The sequence below is a fragment of the Strix aluco genome, chromosome 22 (genome assembly GCF_031877795.1).
Source record: "Strix aluco isolate bStrAlu1 chromosome 22, bStrAlu1.hap1, whole genome shotgun sequence".
In the NCBI taxonomy this organism is placed as follows: domain Eukaryota; kingdom Metazoa; phylum Chordata; class Aves; order Strigiformes; family Strigidae; genus Strix; species Strix aluco.
Window position 1 is genome coordinate 2,926,198 of NC_133952.1, and position 23,455 is coordinate 2,949,652.

Genomic DNA, 23,455 nt, shown 5'->3' on the forward strand with positions numbered 1-23,455 from the left:
GGAGTTTGGGCCTCTCCAGCAGGACAGGCCATACAGACTAACACAGTCAACGGTATTTCAGCAAGGGGGTCCTTTAATACAGTTGCTTCTGCCTTATTTAAAACATTTCGTTTTCTGGTGCACTTTAAAAACATGAAATCAAAGGCAGACTGAGGCAGTACCCCCTCCCTTGCACCAATGGACACATTTCTCTCAACACGATTCCACCAAACATTTGCCCAAAAGACCCTCCCAGCTTTCTCCCACACCCGCTTCCCCACATGCTGGTCTGAAGCCTGCAGACTTCTCACACTGCTGTTCCTTTGGGGAAAGGCAGGAGGGGGTTTCTGCCAGTCCCTTTGCTTGCTTCAGCACCCTCCGTTTTCAGCCACTCCATCTTCTGTTTGTGTTGCTGCACAGCATCAGCTACCCGGGCATCGATCATGGCCTCTGTAAGAACACCGTCTTCTGACGCATAAGCTGCAGCCTGGAGAGGCAAAGGCAGAGGAGGCAGAAGTTAGTGATGACAATTCCTGGGATCAATGAAGATCTGAGACTGGGCCCTCTCTTTTGTTTTCTTCTCCACGCATGTTTGCCCCCACACTACCTAGCACAACATCTAGTCTTGTTCTAAGCCAGCGGCGGTACCCAGAACAATCTGGAGTATCGCTGTTGGAAAGGTTTTCCTTGAGGACTGAAATACATCAACTGCCCAAGCACAGAGAAACATTCACAGCTACACTAAAGTCTTTGTCTCTGAGCTACTTTGCCTACCTGCCTCTGGATTTCCTGGGAGGCAAGATCTCTGCATTCGGAAGAGCCAAGGCCACAGGTTCCTAACGCTGAACATAGCCAGTATGGTTAGGCTGCAGTCACACTGGGCTTGTTTAAATTTCCTCTCCTGCTTTAAAAGCCCTGCACATATGAAGCCAATAAAGAGTAATAGGTGCACATGGTGATTGAATGACTCCATCCAAGACAACAGAAAATGTTTTAAACACTTACACAGGAGAACTAACATCAGTGCTACAGTGAATATGGGCAATGTGGCACCTCTAAAATGATGCTTAATGTGCACTAATCCTGTTTTCCTCGTGCGTTCTGCTAGGAATCTCCCCTGCATCGCTTCTGTGCTGTGTCAGCTCCCACCCCATACTCATCTGCCCATGGGACCATCCCTCTCCTCTCCCTTTCATTCATATCCTGAATTCCTGTCTCCAATTCTGCTTGGTAAATTAACACTTGGTCCTGTTGCTACTTCAACAGGCAGTACAAATTTGATCACAGTTCCTTGCAGAAAGGGCTGAAAACTCCTGACATCCTTGCCAAACAGCCCACAGTATTTCCTGTGGCAGCTAAGGGGAAAGAGGACTGTGTGCTATTTCTCTTCAGCTGCAGCACAGGGATTGTCACTTCTGTCCAGACACGCAGGACAGCTAGGGCTCCGCCGATGGACATTCTGCAGATGCCAACGCAAGCAGCCGTACCCTCCAAGGAAGGGAAGGCTGCTTAGGCTGTTAGCTGTACCCATCTCCAAGGTAACAAAGCAACTCCAAGCTACAGATTTCTAAATCTGGTTACTCCCTCTGCAAGTGCTCCCGCAAGCGACCCAGTACGGCAGTTCCTTGCACAGCTACGCTAGCGAGGGAGCCTGACGCTCACCAGGCTGGGGCCGCTCCCAGCTTCTCACATCCGTGCTGCCTGCCCCAAATAGCCCCAAACTTCTGTCCACACCTCTTTCCTTCCACAGAACTATCACGTCATGGATTGACACATGCCAACCCTTCTGTCTTCAGGGCGTTCCCCAAGATCCCAGTTAGAAAGATAAACTCTGACTTTCATGACAGGCTGAAGCGTGTTTCTAAGGTATTACATACAGGCTCCGTAAGTCATTAACAGTGCAAAACACCAATTATATCAAGCAATGAGGTTTATTGCAAAAGCACCACAGAAAGAAATTATAGTGTGACCATCTTACGCACCCACTGTCCAGTGATGTAGATGGGAGAGAAGACAAACCCCAGTACAGTAGATTATACCTGCCTACTAGATTACTGCTGCCTCACTGCAGGAGGAATATTATTTCAAGAAATGAGCAAAAGGTTACCCAAGCCTCCCCTAGCCTACTTCCCAGCCCTCACTTGGTAGCCCTTTTTGGGGAACTGGTGAGATCACAAAAGGTCTCACTGCACAAACCTCATGGAACCACAGAGCTGGCAGGCGCTGGTTTTTACTGCAAGAAGCATCAAAACAGATCCTTCCCTGTGCAAAACCCTTGTAATCCTTCCTTAAGGCAGAAGCGACAAGTTTGGCTAATGCTCATACTTCAGGTTAGGAGTAAACACTGGCTGCAGGCAAGGAGTGCAGAGAAATAGAAGGTCTGCAAATAGAAAATTCACTTTGCATAAAGGCACTTGTCCTCTGTATTCAACGAGAGCAGGAGGCATCCCGGACACAGCGAGGCAGTCACCTCCCACAGGCACCACAAGAGCATCGCTTCCAGAACCCACCTGCTGCCACAAATATTTATACAACACGTATCACAACATGACCTGTCTTCTCTCCCCACTGTAACACAGGCATGGTGGAAATGTTCTGTTCAGCTGAAGTACCCTGACTCACCCCCATAACCCCTCTACCCCCCTTTTTATTTTTTTTAAATTTTTTTATTGCAGGACATGACTGGGGACTTAAAGCTAAAAGGAGCCAGCACCCTTTTGTCAATGCAGCCCTCCAGCCAGGAGGGTTTGGTGTTTTCAAATGGAGTAAGTGCTTTCCTGGGATGTGTGTTATATGCCTCCACAGAACAGAGAGGATGTCTTCCCTTCCTCCCTGCCACTGCATAGACCATAAATTCAACTGTGGAAACTCCTGCAAAGCTGTGCAGTTCACGCTCTGTTGATTTTCTCAATGACTTTCTATTTATAGAAAGCCTCAGGCCCTAGCTGTCAAGAAAGCAAATGGGAGAAGCAGCTGTCCCTTCTGGGAGTAGCTTGCACACACACAAAAATGGTACTGAGCTTCATTTGTATTCATACCTCTGCCTTCTGCATGGACAAATTTTAACCCATTTTCTCCAGTGCAACTATTCATTTTCTATAACTGAAATCCAATTATGATATAATCTGAAAGCAAAGTATTTGGGGGAGAAGTAGAAGGATGGAGCACAGGTGACAAGTCCAGCCTAGATGACCTAATGTTTCATTTCAGCCAAGAAACATGGTTTATTTTAACTTGGCCAAACTAATCTGTATCCTTTGAATTACATTTATAACACAGCCTGCTCAAAAAAACCCCAAAACACAGCCACCACCATGCCTCCCTGCTTGCTTACAATGTCCTTCAGCTCAGACCACTACAGAAACATTAAATTCTTCCCATAACTTGGTCAGGCAGATGATTTTTTTTTTTTTTTTTAATATAAACACGGTTCAGGGAGCAAAAAGGCATTTATATCAGTGGCACAAAAGCAAGGGAAATGATAGGAAGCTCACCTTTATCCTTAACACTGGGACATAAAGCTCCTAGGAATTCTCTTGAAGTGTTGCCAAACAATTTTCCAGGGATTATGGCTTGGAATAGTGAAAGGTTGCTTTTTTGACATTTTATCTAAAGCATACCAATAGGTTTAAGTACAGGGTGCAGAACTAGAAAGTCTGCACATTACTATAAACAGATCTGAAGGGAATTTTTAAGTGTACAAATGCATCTAATCCATGCTATAGTCATAAAGGATTAGATATGGGGAATGGAAAAGCACAAGGACAAAAGGGAATGCTCAGTCTTCTGCAGAAGAGATTAAAATGGATTTCTAGCATGCAGACTATTAGCTGTGCCAGACAGCAATATTTTTCCCAGCGCTAGAGGTTACACCCTCTGCTTTTCTGCATCTTATTTTTTCTGTTTGGTAAATTCAGGACAAACTGAGGCAGACTGAAACAACGGTGAACTAGAACTTCATGTAAATGACAGTCAACCGATTTCAAGTCCAGCTTATAGTGGAATTAAGCCTATGAAAGCTACACCTATTGCTCAGGCTTGTAGTTTAACTGACATGTTTTTGTTAAAAGCAATATTGGCAGAGCACTCCAAAAACATCTTCATGGGAAACGACTGTGAGCCACGGGACAGCAGTGGCCACATGCTGCCGTTCTAGGTTACTCTCCGTAAGAGCCGACAGATACGATTGTTTCTCCTCCTGCTGCTTCAGAACTTCACTCTTCCCCAAACCATCTCTCAGGTTCAGTCTGGCCATGAGAGATGACCCCAGGCAAGCTAAGTAGACTGATGAGGATCCCAGCACCTCAAAACTCCATCAAGTCCATGATAAATACCTTCCTGTGCTCCCCATCCATTTTCTCCAGCACTTCGGCAGACTCAGGAATGGAAGCAGGAGTAGCAATGCAGATTCCTCACTGCCTTCCCTAGTACTACCTGTGCTTCACGGGTGATTTGATTAGGTTTCATCACATAGAGGTTAGGATTAGAATTGCAAGCAACAAGGCTTCAGTCAGCTTGAGGTAGCAGGAGAGACCCTGTGGAACAGAGCAACACCTCACCATCGATTAAGCCTGCCACTCTGCTCCCTCTGCATTTTTATCTGTTGTCTGAACTCTGGTTGAAGTTTTGTTCCAAGACATGTCTACAGAGGTATAATGCACACAGGCAGCAACACTGCAAATGAGTGCTGGAGGAAGAAACTAATTAAGAAAATATATATATACACAAAGCTGAGGTGAATTAAGTGACAGGTATGTTGCAATTAGGCCTACACTTTGAGGATTAGCTCCAAGTCACATCAGGGCACTATGTAAAACAGCTGAAAACAAAAGCTCCAGCATTCACAATGGGCAGTTTTCACTAGCGCTTTGTGCTATAATCTTCCCCAAAATGGGTCAATTGAATTTATTTATTAAACAGAGACCTTTGGCATATTGCATGTCAGCGGCTGTTGTGATGAGCCTATCTAGAAAAGAATTGGAAGCATAAGTGTCTTGAGACAAAGTTGTTTCACATCTGCTTTGAGGACTTCTGACGAGCACTAGGCTCACGACATCCGCTGCTTACCAGCTCTGTAAGGTGTTCCTAAGATCAGAAGCAGAACTGTTAAGAGAAATACCTTGGTTTTCCCTTTTCCTGGCTCTTCCTACCCTTCATCTTCTCAACTTGCACATCATCTCAAACTCTTCCTGCCTGTGCCGTTCACTTGACATAATGCTCAGATACACCAGGACAACAGCGTAGCTATGCAGTTAACTTGTCTTGCCAAGCTATTTTTAATTCTGATCAGCTCCCTGACCCAGTTCATAGCACAGCCACACAAGGAGGTGTACCAGCACAATGGAAAGGGTAGCAGAATGGCAGGAATACGAGGCAGGACCAACACTTCCAGAAATGCTTGTCAAAATGCAGCTGTAATCCTTCCCTGACAGGAGAGAGAACTGATTCAGGTACAGAGCTACCTATAACAAGGTTATAGGTAGGAAGATATTTGTTAGCACTGACCCAGGCCCCCAAATACTGATATAATTCAAGAGATAACTTGGTTAAGAGTATTTAAAACACCTGCTTACTGAGAGGCTTCTAACCACAGCCACTGGAGTGCCATATCCTTAATACTTTACATAGGCAAAACCAAAGGCAGGTGTTAACAAGTCCTGCCACGGTCAAAAGTCAGCGGGCCAAACCCAGCGTAAACGCAGCCTTCTGTAAAGCTCTACTCAAGCTCCAGTCAGTTCCAGCTCCAAATTCCTTGGCCCAGTGACTGAATGAGAACCCTGTGGTAGCTCTTAGGATCAGCAGCTCTGGCAGGCAGCTCCCAGGGCAGTGTTCAATATGGAAATCTTACCCCTTTTTGGATGCCCTCACAAACCCGCTAGTGGACAGGATCCACCCAGTCATGTCCTGAGGAAAGAAGTCCTCACATCTAGCTACTAGCTGCAAAAAGCCTCTGCCATTTTAACACTGACCCCTGACACATCACACCGCCTTTCTTGATCAACAAGGGATAAGATATGAAGTCCCTTGTTCCAGAACACCAGCAACTTTGATTTTGACACAGGTGAAGCTTCTTGCAGCTTCTACATCAAAACAATTCATATCTTTCTGCCCACCCTCTCCTGCATTTTTTTTTTTTTAAAGCCCTTTGACTGTTTTATGACAGCAGAGAGGAACATAACCTCCTCCTGCAATTTTACTTAGAACCCTGTTAATAGTTCTGGTGCTATGAGGTACATTTTAAAAAGTGATCAGGGCCACAACTCTAAGGAATTGGTCACCCCCACCTTTCCCTTCCTTCATCACTTAAAGGATAAAGGATAAAACCTGAGGTCATTCCTGGGGAGTAATGACAAGCTAGGGGATAAGGGGTGATAAAAAGTGAAGCTGATAAAAAGCAAAGGATCATTTATCACAACATTTTATTACAGGAGATTCCGGGCAGCAAAGCCTTTTACATACATGGGCAAGGGGGTTCTCTTCTAAATGAAGCGAAATAAAGAAATTCTACAACAATTAGTAGTCTGCTTTCTCTCCTGCATCACTGTCATTCAGTTTAAGACAAACACCCTAGGTCTTTATCCTGGGTCTCAAAATCAGAAGCCCACTAAAAGCATAGCTGTACTTGGAAAAAGTGAAGCCATGACCTACAGGCTCTGTGAAAGGCAGAACGGCCTGAGATTCTTCTGGTCTTTCCTTCAACCTGTCAGTTCCCCAGAACGGTGTCTGAACACACACTAATTGGACAGCATGCAGCCCACCTAGCACCCATCAATATGCACCACTTCTCTCAGAATCTCAAACACTTGTCGAGCATCTTGTTAAGCTTCTTGACTGAACTGGTAACAACACTAATCTGGTATGTTTTCAGGCAGTGAGAAACAAATTAAAAATATTTTTATATGTTTTCAGATGAGAGCACACATTTTAAAGTATGTTTCAATAATATAAAACTCACATAGTAAAAATTAACCAGCTGTGTGCTAACTCACGAGGAATAAAATAAGGACTAACAGCACTCAAATGGCTGCTTTGGACCTCAGCTCATGACTACTGCAGTTAAACGGATTAGAAAGGATAAATACTTTCTGTACCTTAAAAGATGGAAAAACAGTAGTAGGAGGAATGAAATGCACAAACTTTGTAAAATGTTTGTGAACTGCTAAACTAAATTTAAAAAAAACCCTTTGTTTTTATAATACCTGAAAGGAAACTGACATTAGCATGTTCCATGACATAGTTTGAAACATATTCCTTAAACTGGTATTACAAGGTTAGTTTATAAAAATACACAATCCAGTAAAACTGGCAGCTGTGACAAAACAAGGTGAAAGCCTGATTAAAAAAAGTGCTTAAGGTTGTTGAGCATGTGAACAATTGCACTCAAAGTGACTGCATTTCTTACTTCTATATAGGTTCCACACATGTAGAAGTACCTAGTCTTTTCAGCTCCATTTTCCAGTTAGTTTTGTTCCTTCGATTACTTAAGTTGCACTAAAAATGTGTTTAGAACAACGCAGGGCAGGAGGATGTTTTAGCGTCCCAATGCTTTAGGCACCTATTCTGCTGAGCTTCTTGAGCTGGAACATGAGCAATAGCCAGCGTGATGTACCCAAACCCGTGCCTAACTCACTTGCTTTACTTATATTCAGTAAGGGATTTCCCATCAGTGTTTATAAAAACTGTGCCTATTTATGAGATGAAAAATTACGCTGATATTCTGACACCCTCCCCAGAGACAGCAGCATTCTAGTACTACTGTATGGACATAATGAAACTTCCAAGGTGAGACAAGATCTGAGACTCCCATACCAAACACTCAAACCTTCCAGAAAGGGAAAACAAAACAAGCAGCCCAGTGGTAAAAGCCCTACTTACCTGCCACGCCACAGCAAGCTGAGAGATCTCTCGGCCAGACATGCCCTCTGTCAACCTGGCAATCTCCGAGCACTTTTTCCCGTAGTCAAACTGGGCCAGCTTCAAACGTCTAAAAAGCAGAAGAACAAGGAGTAGTTTGCACGTAGTCACAGGACAGGACGGGAGGGTGAGGGAGTCAGAGGTAGGCTTTGTAAAGAGCAACACTTACAATGAAATCAAAGATCAGATCAATCTTTCTACAAAGATCCAGCCTGAGTACAGAAGTTGGTCTCCTGGGCCCAGAAAGCCCGATTTTGTGGCACAAAGAAACATGCGTACCTGGATTAAGACCAAAAAAGTGCAAGACTGCACAGCACACAAGGAAACGAGACGCTCGGTCCAATTTGTCTCTGCTAAGCCAAAGACAAGTGCTTGGATATGAGGAGTTCCAACAGTGTTCCTACTTGCATTATTGCCTCCACTGCAGTTACTGGTCTCCTAAATTTTAAGGGCACAACAAACCATGGCATGAAGTTCTAGGACGGCATCTCATCCCGTAACAGGATAGCAAGAGGCATCTCTCCAACTCTTTCTGTACTACTTGTTTAAAGTGGGTTTATAGATAGTGTGACAGAATACACAGCAAAGGAGATGACAAAAAACAACAAAAGAAAGGGAATCCTACAGGATGGGAGAGTTCTGCAGGGATACTCACTGTTTACCCTCTGTAGCTGGTTTCAAGACATGCCTATCAAAATACATTCTCACAAGCCGCTCCCGTTCTTCCAGCTGGGGCAGATCAAAGTTCACCATTTCATCTATTCGGTCATTGATAGCCCAATCAAATTGCTCAGGCTGGTTGCTTGCTAGAACAAGCATAAACCTGGAAGCATGAAGTGAGAGAGGAAAGACTGAAAACCCCATAAAAGTAAAAATTAATGAACCAGTCTGAACGTTGGGAACTGTCATGGCCAGTATCAAAGACATTTCATCACCTGACACGTCCGAAGATTCCTTAAAAACAGCTTTGTAACAGCATCTCAAGCAACATACTAAAACGCAGTGCAGTTTAAGCTATTTGGAACCAATATGAGCCTTCCCCAGTCTGCCTTTGCCATAGGAGCCTAATTTATCACCTTACCTGCAATCTCCCTCAAGTTAGGAATATCACAAACATTTATCCAGAGTAACAGCCTCCCAGGGACCTCTAAGTCTGAAACCTTGGAACAAGGCTGGACAACACGGAGCGATGTTCTCTGGCACATACGTATCTCCAGTTTAAATCCCAGTTTGGGGAACTGACTTCAAGCTAACTGTGCAGCACCCTACAATCGTGAGGGGCTGTCTTAGTCCTGCTCTGAAGGGATGAACAGCTGCCAAACTGAAAGCCAACAGCACTACTGAAGCCTCAGCCAGCTCAGCGAGCTGCAGAATGGACTCATCCTGGCCTGAGGGGACGTACCACTGCTGGGTCTGTGTGTGGGCAGCTGGTAAAAGCTGACTTATTGCTTGAAGCAAGTCTGACAACACACTCCTGCTACCAAGTCCAATGCGTGCAGAGAGGCATTCACAATGGGTACCATAAAACAAAGGTGGTTTGGTTTTACCAAGCTTTGCTCCACAGTACAGATGTGCCAGCTTCCAGGTCCTGCTCTTTCCTCATGCATTTTGAAGCCAGAAGCCCTTTCTTTTGCTCTGTGATGATATTTCTTCCCCATGCCAATTCTACTTTAATGCTTTAATTGACGTTACCAGCTTAACAGTGCATTATAATTTGAAACGGGCTTTTAACCACAGCTATTGGAATATTGATGTTCTTGCAGTCTATTTAAATCTTAGTCTACAGGGGGCTGTGTTCTCTGTTGTCATTTCTGACGATAACTTCACCAACCCAAGAGCCACACAGGCATGAAACCTTTCCTTTTCTACCAACAAGGAGTTCCCCCAAGCCCCTGCAGAAACACAGCTTGGATAGAGGATTGACATGCAACCTGATATTCAGGCCCTGCTCATTTCTGTGGTGAAAGAGCAAGAGATGCAGGCACTGTCAGCTATTCAGCAAGGAGATGCAGGAAGTTCTTTCGGAAATTTAAGCCAGCAATTCACAATACTTAGTTACGCTGGTGACAAATCACTGGTAAAGTAACAATACTCCTCAGGGTCCCACCAAAACAGCTAGATTTACATGCACTATTAGACTTATTCAAGTGAACTCCCATTCATGGATACAGGACTCCTCGTTGCCCAAAGCAGCAATAAGGCTGTTCAGAAGTAAAAAGCAGCGCATGAATCACAAGGACATGTTCAGTCTCCTAGAATGGCTCACAGTTTATTGAATTCAACATCTGACAAAATGACAGCCCAACTGTTTTGAGCGGAGGCACAGCACCCACCAGCACCAAACAAGCACGCCCAGAGCTCTGCTAAGGCAATTCAACATCAGGAGAAAGAATTGTCCCCTTACCACCCCCTGCCAGTCACTGGCTTGCAGTGCAATTATAAATCTGGGCAAAAAGATCACTTTGCTGGATCCACAGCAATTAGACATCACAAGTCTGAAAAGGACTATTTCCTAGGAAAAGGGGGAACTATCTGAAGCTAAAACATACACACTACTATTCTTAAAAGTTCTGCAGTTCCATCTAAACATCTTTATCACCTCTGCAGGTACAGGGCAGAAGACATTTCTAGAGATCACCTAGGAGCTCAGGATATCTACAGTTTTCACCTTGGAAAACTGTGTTTCTATCTTAAGCACCATTTGCTCTTGGCCCTGTGGAACATACATATTTTGCCAATATATATTTATTACATTTTTTCTTGCAAACAGCAAGTACATTGTTTAATAATAATTACACTCAAGTCAGCATTTACAGAGCAATTCTATATATCATTTCAAAAGAGACACGCTATTCCCCCAGAGAAGAAACCAAGGATCTTGCAGAGTTCTTGCAGGCTCACCACCTTCCCTTCTAGCAATCTACTCATTTTGGAAAGGCACACCTTCCAAGGACCGCACTGTGACAGAGAAGGGTACAGAGGACCTACATACAAGCAACTATCAGTTAAAGCTGCATTGATTTTAACAAGTTCAAGAGAGACCCCAAGGACAGAAAATGCCCTGCTGTTGTCCTGAAACAATGACCTTCTAAAATATTTATTTCAGTGTCAGGAGGTTACTATAACAGGTGTTTCACTACAACCTTACTAAGGGAGCAGTTCACTGAGAAACTCACCTTCCCACAGAGACAACTTTTCTTGTTGGTTCAATTTCTTTGTAAGAGAAGCTTAACAACTACATAAAGTTCACACACACAAAAAAAAAAATTCACAAAGATTATTTGAAAAAGGTCAAGGAAAGATGATCTCTCATGACAGCCAGGAAATGGCTCTTGTTAAAGTAAGCAGTGCTCTGCAGGAAGTTAGCATTAATGTGACAAAGCGAGCATGGATGGATCAGCAATAAAATTCACACACATGCATACATCTGTTAAGTCAGCCCTGCAATCATCTGTGTTTAGCAAATCTATTAGCAGCCATGAAGGAAACCGCTCTGGGATTCCTACATTTATGTGCAACGCTGCACACAGGCATACTGAGCACACAGCTCAAGCAAAAGAACCGGGGTCAGATTTAAGCTCGTTTGCCTCGAAGTTTCAAGCCCACCCCTGGAGCACACACGTGCGTAGCATGGAAAGAGGCCACCAAAGCACTGGAGAGGAACAGCAGCTCAAAGAAGCACAAGCTGAAGCGTTTCTAGAGAGATTATGAAACATCCAGCCGGTATCAAACCCTGCATTCTCTTTTATGGTATTGATATTCCTGGGCTCAATACTCTCCTTGTTTAAACAGCAGGAACTGATCAAGAAAGAGAATGTACTCATTAAGACAATCAAGACGTTCAAATACCACTCCTGTTTCAGGAAAGGATTTCCCTGCAGTGCTGGGAGCCACGCACAGTATGGATGACACACAAAAGGGAACTGCTCACCACTACATACCATATGCAGGGGAAGTGTTGCCCTGAAAGGCAGTTCAAAATCCCTTTTGCACATCTGGTACCCTCTTTTTTGCGCTGATCTCTACCCTGTGTACAGCCCTTCTGAGTTCTAATTTCCAAGTCCGAGGGATAAAGGAAGAGCAAGTTACATTCAGTATATAAGCTGAAAAGGGGATATTCTATGCAGATTTTCTCAAGTCCTTTGTAGCACAGATCATACGTCTCCAACTTTCATTTGCACACCACAGATTCTTTCCAGAATTTCATCAATTCAGGGAAATACAAACTGCTGTAAGTGCTGAAACTGGATACTTACTTGTTGCTGTGCTGCCCTGTTCTGTGCAGGAATGCATTTAAAGTTGCTCTGAGATCTTCACTGATTTTCTCCTGCAAAGATGAAATCCAAAGAAAGATCAACTGCCTGGGGACCCAAGACAGGTCACAGCTTTAAACAGCATTATTGACAAAGTGAGTTCTGTCATTGTCAGGATTTGCATTACAGTAGAATCCAAAGCACTGTAATACCTTAGAAAAAAAGGATCAATTTATATACCCAGGAAAAAGGTTAGGAGTTAAAGCTTCCAGCAGAGAGATTAAATATTTACCCACAGTCATTCAGTGATTCTCTTGACTTCAAACCCAAGGCTCTAATCATTGGCCCAGGTGCCTTTCCCCACTGAACACTATTTCAACTGGGAAGTCCAATAAGGTACTTACAGGAAAATAAGCCATTGCAAAGAATTCACTTACACATTCTAAGTAATCTTCTAGGGATAGCTCTTTTAAATAGACTGCTGGGGTTCAAGTAGCAGGTCCAGATTCATTGTACAATATGGTGACTTACTTTGAAAACATAAATCATTTGTGCAGGGGAAGATGCTAGCGTAGCTTTGTTAATGTAGGGAAAAGCAGTGCTGTTATGAAAACCTCCCAAGATAAATATGTGTTGGGACAAAAACCAAACTCTGCAGGGTACCAGCTCTGCAGTATGAATAATCTTCTCTTGTTTTCAAGATACACCTCTTCCTTTCCTACTGCCCAGTCACCTGCAAAACCCCCAAAAAGATGATGTCACCCATCTGTTGCAGAGAGGAATTCTCAAGTCAGTCTTCAGATGCACATTCCATTCAGCTGCCAGACACTAATTTCTCGTCTCTGCATCATTTAATTAGGTGAGTAGCAAGGCACCTGCCAGTTTTAATCTTTTGCCTGTTGAAGCTAGCTAATCAGGTTAAACAAGGCGGCTGTTGGCTGACTAACTCTGCAGCATCACAGATAACAGAGAAAGTACTTACTGTTGCCCTCTTCCGCAGAAACGCGTCCGCTTCATCCACAAATAGCAAGAGGCTGCAAAAGGAAAGCACTACACAGTAATAGGAGACAGGTAAGTGAGGCTCAAAAGGCTCCAGGATTCTCCTCTCCCACTACCAGGCACCCATAACTGACCAGCTGTAAGCCCAAGGGATTACACAAGCAAATTCACTTCTGAAGGCAACATTTCTCAGTGAAGCTACGGCAACATTTCCATTGCGTACGCTTGGCCCATCGCAACAGTTAAGAAAGGAGCATTGGCTTAAGATGCCTTCGGCCACAAATCTGACTCCAGGCCTTGCGTTTTGTTTCCTACTGTTCAGAAGCAGACTGAACAGAAGAAATTCTAGGGCTCACAACCTTAACCTCCTCCAAATTTTTAAATATAGATGGGAGTTTTCATGGGCATGGTTTGGCAATGGGCTTGTAACTAGCAGTGCTGGTACGTTACTGCCACATTGGAGTAGATCTTTGTTTTGAGTGCTTATTTCAGCATTCCCTCCTATTGAGAGAAAAGTGTGCAAGGGTACAAGACAGGTACACGAGCATACAAGAAACCCTGGGTGCCAATGGCATCTTCCTGCCATTTTTCTTCCTTATACCATTCTGAAAACCTGAAACCAGTCCTCCCCTACAACTTGCTTTGTTATTTTATGGACTTGTTCCTTTCCAAACCACACTAGCAATAATATAATGGTTTTACTACCTATGGAGAAGTGAATTAATAAAGTCAATGAATAATTCACAAAAATAAATTCACTTATAACCCAAGGGTAGTGCTCTTCCCAAGAGACAAAGTGCATAAAGATGTTTATCAATAACAGAGCCAAGCTGCTCATAAAGCTGTCACAGCTTGTATTACCTTCTTGCCTAGCTTCAAAACCAGCTTTCTTTCAAGGGATTTCAGGGCCTATTAACATCTTTTACTCCACTCCAGTTTTTCTGAAAATATTCTCAGCTACAGTCTCTGCAGAGGAGTGTCTTCTATCACAACGGCTTTCAGCTAACAACAGGCAAGACAATACTAACAGCTACCATTGTTGGATATCCGGAATAAAATCTGCTTAAATACTTGAATGTTACAGGACACACGTAACCTTTGATCACAACTGTCAGAAGATGGTGTCTGAAGTGTATGAAGTTCAAATGCAGAGAAGTTTTTATCAGGACAGACAATAAACTCAGACCCAAGCCATTCTGTGAAAGAGAATTCTTTAGCAAAAGCATCCATCAGTCTTCATCCAGTTGAGTATCCTCACATCTCCTCCAAATTCTTTTCCTAATTTCACTTGAATTCTTACACCTTTCCTTTTATAGCTCCTCAGAGTAGGAGAAGCTTAAAGAGTTTACATCCTCAGGACATTTACTCTGCAAGTTTTGGGGTTTTTTTTAAGGGGAAATAGAAACATTTAGATGATGAATGCAGCAAGGATTAAAACAGACACTGGAAGATAATGTCCAGCTAAAGCAATCAGAGAACATATAAATCACTGGTTAGCCACATCTACGGAAGACCTGCAATCAAAGCAGCACAAAAACCCCACTAAACTGACACCCACTGCAAGTTTTCTACTGAATTTTAATATCCTGGCTGGACAGGGAACTTCTTAGCTACCTCTGGACTGCAAAAATCCATTTACACTAGTATGAACAAATTAACTACATACTCTTACAAAATCAGGGAGTCAAGATTTAGCCTTGACATGAATGCTTTTCTGCAGATAAAAGTTTTCTTTCAAAGGTGACCAAAAAAGCACAGCAGCTTGTGACTTTTACACCTAACATCAATGCCTTTAGCATCTGCCTCCCCCTTATCCTCTTTTATTTCTTATAATTTGCTACTTCTGCTTGAGACTCAAAAGTAAATAAGAAGCCAGATCCAAACACTATCAGAGTCTAAAATCTGAGGAATTGCAGCAGGGAAAGTAATATCCAGAGAGTGTAAACACCTGGTTACACCTCCATTTGTGCTAAGACTTCTAACTACTGTCAGGGAACTAAACCCTCTGAAAGACATGTGTCCCAGCCTTCAAGTGGGCAGTATCTTTCCACCTGCCTCGTGAGATCAGCAGATATGACTGATCTGGAAAATCTGAAGTAAACAAGAAGGGTTTGAGGGAGCAGAAGAGCAAAAGCTTTCAGCCTTTTAAATACTATTAAGCAGCAAAAATTCACTCATTCCAGGAAAACTTTAGGAGATGTTATACCTGGTCAGTGTTACCTCATCTGTGCAAGAGCAGCATTCAACAACAAAGCAGGACTAGGGGTCTGAACTACATCGCTGCAGTGAGTTTCTTTGAACAAGAAACCAAATTCACGATTCAGAGGAACCTCTACTTACCCTCTCCTACTGGTGTTTGCCCAGTCAAAGAGTTTATGCATGGCAGTAACTCCTTCCCGCCCCATGGGGGCAACATCGCCACCGGTCATGATGGCATAATCCATGCCTGAGTGCACAGCTAATTTCTGGAAGGGAACAAAACCAGTGAGTTAAGCACTCTCCTTCACTGCAAGTCCATGGAAGATGAGGAGGGAAATAAAAGTAGTTTAGTCCTATCAGCATGCTTATTCGCAGAGGGTAAGCATGCTCTTAGAGAAGAGAGTACTAACTTTAGTCACTTAGGGGCAGCTTTTAGCATTGCTCTGAATGGGAATGAAAGATTAGTCTTATGTCAACGCACAAAATTTTAATGCTAGAAGGCACTGCTGAGAGTTCTTAGACCTCCATCTTTACCTTGTGCATTGTTTATTTCTTCATGGTCTAGTTTATAACTTCCTCTGTGCAGCAGAACAGGATTCTGTTCTCTACTAGATGCTTAACTGATACAACTCAAATAAAATTTTAGCCATTTAAAAAAATTTAAAAGCCTGGAATTAAATGGTCAGTGAACCCAACGAGTATTTAGGCAAAATAACAGAATTTTCCCTTGGGTTTTAAAGCCTGACAGAACTCATTGTTCTGGTGGCTACTAAGTAAAGGGTTTTGATATCTCCCTTAAGCCTGCAGGTAAAAAAAAAAAAATCCTCTGATTTTTTGCTAGGACAGAAAATGCAAGTCTATCCATGAAACAAGTTTGACAGGATGGAGCCAACATTAACCAAGCACATCAGAAGAGCCTATGGCTTGCACTGACCAAAGCTTGCTTAGGCTGTCACGTCACTGCAGGGCAGAATTACAGCCGTGGCAAAGCCTCCCTCTCCTTCAGCCCAGACAGGTCTACCAAGAGCTATGTGACACTGTAACTAAGCGCCAGCTTAAACCTGCTCTCCATCTCACTGCAACATCTCAGTGGTGAATTAGCCCACAAATGCCTGTGTCTGAAAGAACAGACTTCCCTAGGATTTGAAGACAGTAAATGGGAAGATCTCTCCCTCCCCTCCATTTCAGAAAGCAGTTCACAAAGCAGCCCCCAGTCGAGACCTGCCAGGGTGACAGACAGCTGGCTGAGTTAACACACCATGAGCTGACCCAGACCCGGCTACCCAGTTCTGCTGAGTCAAGGAAAGTCATCTGAAGGTTAAAATGAACAAGTCAACCCAAGTACATCAGCAACAGCCCCAGCAAAAACATGCTTAGCTGAATCCAACCAATTATCTGCTGTGCAGCAGGAGGCTGGGCAAAAAAAAAAAAAAGCTTTGCTCTGCCCATTAAAATCACCCAGCTCCTGCTATTAACGTTTAGTATTTTGTATCAGTCCAAAGCTGGAAGCTTTGACAGTTGCATTGAAGTGTGTTTACATCTGTCTCAAGAATCCTGTCACACAGCATTACTACTTACCACCACAGACCCACACATGTCTTTGCCCTGCAGGAGTCAGAGAAGGCCAGCACACTACGACACGCTGTTATTGCTGTTCCAAAAAGGCAACAATCTCTATTGTCACTGACATTAACCCAAGTGCAAAAGTCACAGCTCAGGAAACAGTCAGCTTCCCAGCACTGTATTCTCTCCTCTCTAGAGCACAGAGGTCTCACTCTTACATCCACCTTCCTTCTGATCAACTCCAATCTTTTTACAGCTACCACCACCACCCCCTTGCAGTTTCTATGCTATTGGGGAAAAGTGTTAAGAATAAACTACTACTTCATCCACTGCCAATCTCTTCTCAGCTCTTACACTTCTCCCTTCCTCTCCTTACGCTGCTGCTGCCATTTCCTAGACCTGTCCCTCTCTATTGGCTTTAGAAATCTGAACTAGGTGGCATACTGTCAGAGCAGGCAGCAAAAAACTACTGGGATATGGGTTTAACGTATTGACAGAGAAAAAAATTCAACTTGCATCAGCACGTCAAATCTGCCACTGTTAAACAAGTACATGAAACCTCAGATCTAGTGGACAAGCACTGAAGAGCAAGTCAAAAATCAAATCCTGACTCAAATCCGTGCAAAAACCATGCTGGTAGCACATATACAGAGTGAAGCCATACCTATCTCTGCTCTGGGATTGGTAAGCGACAACAGGAAAGACCCTATTTAGACAGGTACACAAAATTAACAGAGGTGGAAACGAGACAGCAGGCTGGTGTTGTGATTTCACAAGTCACAGTTGCCAAGTGCATTTTCCAGATGGAAGGGCTCTTCTGCCTACGCTTAGCACTAGAAAACAAGTGACTGTACTAATTTAGAGTTGGAGCAGGCTGGATGCCCTTTCCTCTCTTCCCAACAGAGACACAAGAACCCAATGTTTATGCAATACTACAGCAATAGATTTCAGACGAGGGAAGGTGCTTAGATCCTGAAGTTTTCAGAGCATCCGGCAACATGCAGGTTGTGAGCAGCTTGGCAGAGTTTTACCTTGGCAAAGAGCGTCTTTCCAGTGCCAGGGGGACCATACATAAGAATATTCCTGTACAGGCTTTTGTTCTTTTTTGTATTTCTTGTTGCTATGGCAATGTCTCTCACACGTGCTTCTAACTGTGGCTGCAAGAAAAGGGTTAAACTTAAGGAACAGAAAGTACCAAGAGACCTGCATCTATCAGCTTCACAGAATAGTACCGGCAAGAAGTAGGCAGCACTCCTACAGTCTCAAGCTTTTAAGCCTTAACTTCAGCTGCTTATTACTCAGGACCCGGGTCTCTTCCCCTTCTATGTCAGGATTTACTCGATTTAATGTTCTGTCCACTTGGCTACAAGTCTTTTATAAGAAAAAGCAGCAGTGCAGGAAGCACGCGGTAACTACTGTAAGAACTGATAACACCTAAGTATTAACTTCCTATTGGGTGCTCTGGGAGGGGTATGTCAAAACATAAGCAACTCTCTGCAGCACTAATTCTTTCATGTAAGTCATAAACATGTTCATACTTATTACCGTGTTTGTAGAGATGCTGGGAGAAAGCTACTCCTGCAGGAGCATTATCTCTCAGCAGCTTCAAGCAGCACTTAAATTTGCCTGATACCCAGGAATCACATTCAGAAGCAAATATACAGAAGCAGCTCTAATTAGCAAGTTAATCATTCACAAGATGGGCAAATGCACACGCTTCTTCGGCTTTTTGGTCTACAAGCAGATCTAGGTTCAGTAATTCTTAACAGATTAGATGAGACAAGTAGAACTCTGCATATTAACATGCTGACTACAGAGAAAAACTGCAGCAGGGCAAGGACTGAACTGAGACTTCCAACTGCTTTGCACAGAGGAAAAAAGGTTAACAGAGTGCTTAATGCCTGTCACACTGAACACAGGAGCTTATTTACGGTCTCAGTGCCCCAAGGGTGCTATGTCTCCAGAATTACTGGAATTACAGCTTTTGAAGTGAGTGGAAGGAAACAGCCGTTCTTATTTAGATTCCAAAATCATCCTTCACAGACCAAGACAGCAAAATAGAGTACTCACGCTGAGAACAACTCCTTCAAGGGCATCCTGAGCCTTGCTGGTAAGACGCTTACCAACCTAGAGAGGGCAAATTCAATTACTGACGTGTAGAAATCAACCGCAGTTTTCACAACTCACCTGGACAAAAAGGTCACGTGAAATGACAATTGAGCTCAGCCCCCCCTACGCCATCTCGAACAGTACATTTATTCACAAACCCATTGACAGCTCCCTGCCTGACACAAAGAGCTGCAAAAGGAGTTCTGTATCCTCATGGCCGAGTGCAACACAAAAACAAAGCTAAACTTCACCTTGATCGGATGCTTCAGTGCCTCCAGCACCGTAATGCGTGAGGTTTCTCTCACCAGGGAAGGTTTGCCCAAACGTGCTTCTATGTATCGCCCTGCTACTGCCGTGGCGTTCTTGGCAGAGTAAACACCCACTGCCAGCAGGGTTAGGCCGGCCACCTGCAAGGAAAAGGAGGAAGGATTAGGAAAAACACTTGGCAAGGCAGTGTTATTTTGTATGTAGCATGCCCTGTGGTGGGGAATTAAGATTCGGGACAAATTTTGACCAAGAGGAATTTATTTGTGGTGAGATGTTTTATCCCTGTTCAAACAGTCAAGGTCTCACACTCCCTATTCATAAGGCATTTAGGGCTCTTACACCTCACAGTGTGAAAGGCAGAGGAAGCACAAGTAATGCATATAGTCATGTATCCAGAAGTATGTACTCCCTGCTCAAAACGTGGGTGGCTTTTCAGACTATGTATTAAGACAAATAGTCACGAGGCTTTGCTACAAACCAGAGGTATAAACCTCCTGTGAGAAAACACCATCTCCCATAACGCTGAAGCTTTAAGCTTCTGGTGTTATGAACAAAAGCACATAGGGAAAGTGGTGTGGTTTGGGTTTTTTTCCAGGTACTCTGTGCAGGCAGTTAAGAAATGATCCATGTCAACCAGGTGCTGTCTGACAGAGTACCCCCTGTCACCATACAAGAAGACATATGCCGAATTAAAGATGCCAAGCCAAACATCTGAACTGTGGCTGCCACCAAGGCAGTATGCAGTAGGGAACAGAAAGGACTAGCCAGGGCACACTTGCTAAAGGTGATCAGTCATGCCAGACCCAACACAACAGGAAAATAAGTACTCAAGAGGAGCTTCAAAGGCAAAACCACCATGGGAATTACCCTCACCGCATTAGAGACTGTTCTTTCAGAAATCCCAGAACACAAAACATTCCCATCAATTTGCCAGTGAAGCAGAAAGACTCCAGATTTCTCTGTGGTTTATGGCTGCTGCTCGGCTCAGCACTGCGTTGGCTCATATTAAACCAAGAGCCCTGCAGGCAGCTTCTTCCACCATAGCTAGCTGTCACAGTGGACAACGAGCTGTGCTGACAGTGCTAAAGACACTCCAGGAGGCTGCTAAGAATAAAATTTCAGGACAGGATTTGAAATCAAGACTTTACAGAAATCTTTAGCATGTATAGGATTGTTTTCATAATTCTCAGCAACTGATAGCACAGATAATTTTTGTAAAAGTTTTATAAAAATTTACTTAAGGTGCACAAACATAAGTCTCTCGTTCCATCTGTTTGTATGTATGCAAGTGAGTCAGTTGATTTAACAGAAGTCCTATTCACCTGAAAATACGAGGGAACAAAGGGCACTACCTTTAAACTGAGAGGTGTTTGGGAAGAGGCCAACTGTTCCACGCAGTCCTGAGTGCAAGTAACCAGTTGTGTTCAGCTTACAGCTAGATGCCAATAATCCACATCAGAGCAAGATCAGATAGACAAAAGAGCAAGCTGCAGCAATAGCTTGTAAAGCAAGCAGACTTTTACTACAAGTGCAGAACAAGGTCAAAAGCCTCAAGGCCAACAAGGATGTCATTGTTCAATAAGCCACGAGACACCATCTGTTCCGTTTCACTCCGTTTACATTTATGACATCACCTTTGCTTTGGATGGAAACATGAACGGTCCAGAACTGTGAGTTCCAAGATGCAAAGAGTAAGATGACCTGATTCATCTCAGTTTACAGGGACTTAAGAACACAAAAGAGATTTCACCTTTTTAGCAGCCTCCCTCTAAAAACAAGGTACCATGACAAAATGACCTCACGCACTCTCACACCACCTGCTTTAGCAACAGCCGGTACTAAGCAAAGTTACAGGTTGATACATCAGATCCATACAGGCAGAGAAATATTTCAGGCTTTTGGACTTCACTGACATTCATGTTACAAGACAGAGCAATACAGCTTTAAGACTGACAGCTGTGTATCAAAACGGGAGAATTACTCCAGCCTCACATTCACAGAACCCCATTACTATGCCAACTCCACAAATCAGTCTGATTATAGTGCCTATCTGTTTATCATGAAGTAGCTAGCAACTGAATGAATCTCTGACTGAAAAGCAAAGTGAATTCCACTAAAAAAACCCAACAAACCCCCCCAAAAAAACTTTGAGCAGAACCTTTGGGGTTCTGTTTGAATAGGAAGAGGTAGAAAAAGAGCAGCCTTTACAGTAGGCAGGAAGAGCTGAAAGTCCAGGGCTGATTTAGAGGAACCCTAAAATAACTGGCTAATTCTTACCTTATAGTCATTTTTCAAAGCAACAGAAAATATGAGTTCCAGCTGTGTTATTTCCTTTCCAAAAATACTTTTTTTTTTTAAAGCTAAATGTCCCAAATTCACAAGACAAGAGCTTGTCAGAAGCAAAAATGACCATAATGCAGGAAAACAGTATCTGGGTCAAGAGAATATGCAGCTAAAAGCACCAAGGACTAATCTGTAAAAGGCTCTGAATACTGCAGGCATTCCAGGCAGAGCCTACAGATCACAAAAGGATCCACTAAAAGCATGTCTTGTTCTCCCCAGGGCACTCAGGCAAAGTGTCTTTTGTATCAGGCTGTGTGTATGAAACCAGAGGGTGGAGCAGGTGGTGGTGACTGACTTAAAGCAAAATGTCCATTTTAACAAGCCATGCTCCTAAAAATATATTTTCACTGTAAAGTTTTTTTTATAAGTAGTACACTGAGAAACAACTTTATGTCCGTAAGAAGTCACTGCCAGTCCTGTGAAAAACATTGGTCCAGCTTTAGCACGTGTAACAGTTCTCCAAGTGCTTTCTAGGCTACATCAAAATTAGATAAAGTTGTGAGATAAGCGGCAAAATGACTTTTAGATAATGTCCTGCAAGGTCTTGAAGTTCCACAGACTAGGAGTGCTCCTTTAAAGATGAAAATGGTACCCTCAGACTCCCTGATCGCAGAGAGTTGACCGTCTGCTGTCCACCTGGGATGAGAGTAGCAGGCGAGATCTTGGCAGCTGACTTGGTGGGAAGAAATTGCAGCTCAGAGACAGAATGCACGGAAAAGGGGAACACTGAAGGATTTCTCTCTGCGGCCTTAAAATCATGTACCTTAATATTATAATTTAAAAACAAAACAAGCTTTCACAATGCATCTCTTACTATTTTCTGGGGAAGTGTTCTCAGAAATTTTTTTACTGTTAAGGGGTACATGATCAAAAAAATATTTGAGACCACTGGTTTAGAGGGAATAAACCCCTTTTGTGTCCCCCAGATCAACTATTACACATCTCCAATACTTTCCCTAATACTCCTAAAAAGACATTCCCAGTTTGTAGTTTAATTGCCAACACATAAAACACACTGGGGGTGGAGGGAAACGGGGATTAGATCCCTGTTCCCAAAAACCACCCCTGGCAAAGAAATCCTGTAACAGCAGTGTTAAACATTTCAGAATTCTCTGTTCACCTATAAACACCTATAGATGTTCATGCATCATGAAAGGACAATGAACATCAATCATTAAAAAGCTGAATGAAAACTTGTCAGCTTGGAGCCTAGTCAAACACAAAAATTGCATTCAAGGTCTCAGAGAAAAAAAATCTGCAGTTATCTTTAATTGGCTATTAGATAAAACCCCTACTCCCCTACATACATAAGAGACAGCAAATTCTAGAACAATCTCTGAAAAAAAATCTGTGAAAGAGACTCATCTACTTTTGTCACAGAATCTGCACCTATTACTGGTAATAGCTGGCAAACTTTCAGGTTTGTAAAGGTGACGGTGCCTCCAAAGACAAGACAATTATACGCTGTTGATCAAAGCCAGAACTTTTGTGACCAATTAAAATGAATTATCTATACAGAGAAGACAAGAAATAATTTGAATAAAAATCTGAAGCACAGTATCTCCTAAACGAGGACTGCAGAGAGCACTAAGTGAGCAGCAAATTCCCACCATGGTTTACAGTTTATGAACATATCAGAGCAAAGAGTTAGTTTAACACACATTTACAGACAGACTTTTCTGGAAGTTATTGATACGTGTCACAATCTTACCGTGGCTGTAACTTTATCCCAGTCTGTTACAAAAGCACGGAATCCCTCCCCAAAGAGCATCCCAGCTGTCCTGTGGCAAGCAAACAGCAAGGCAAGCAGAAGAGAAAAGTATGTCAAA

At 43.2% G+C, this 23,455-nt stretch overlaps 1 protein-coding gene across 2 annotated transcripts in view; it reads right to left on the bottom strand.

Annotated features, from left to right (window-relative positions):
• Positions 1–55: 55 nt before the first annotated feature.
• LOC141933625 (ATPase family AAA domain-containing protein 3) overlaps positions 56–23,455 on the bottom strand; it is a 29,271-nt gene continuing 5,871 nt past the window's right edge. The window contains exons 7-17 of one of the 2 annotated variants that reach the window (XR_012626149.1): positions 23,338–23,407; positions 19,268–19,423; positions 18,978–19,034; positions 17,939–18,064; positions 15,486–15,610; positions 13,129–13,180; positions 12,150–12,220; positions 8,549–8,716; positions 8,063–8,172; positions 7,855–7,963; positions 449–466 (exon numbers count right to left, since the gene is read on the bottom strand). Coding sequence is in view for 1 of the 2 variants with exons in the window: in XM_074848433.1 (XP_074704534.1) it covers positions 287–466; positions 7,855–7,963; positions 8,549–8,716; positions 12,150–12,220; positions 13,129–13,180; positions 15,486–15,610; positions 17,939–18,064; positions 18,978–19,034; positions 19,268–19,423; positions 23,338–23,407 (1,114 nt within the window). In the remaining variant the exon portion in view is untranslated. Of the gene's footprint in view, positions 467–7,854; positions 7,964–8,062; positions 8,173–8,548; positions 8,717–12,149; positions 12,221–13,128; positions 13,181–15,485; positions 15,611–17,938; positions 18,065–18,977; positions 19,035–19,267; positions 19,424–23,337; positions 23,408–23,455 lie in introns of both variants that reach the window. The other variant, XM_074848433.1, reaches the window with a different exon arrangement.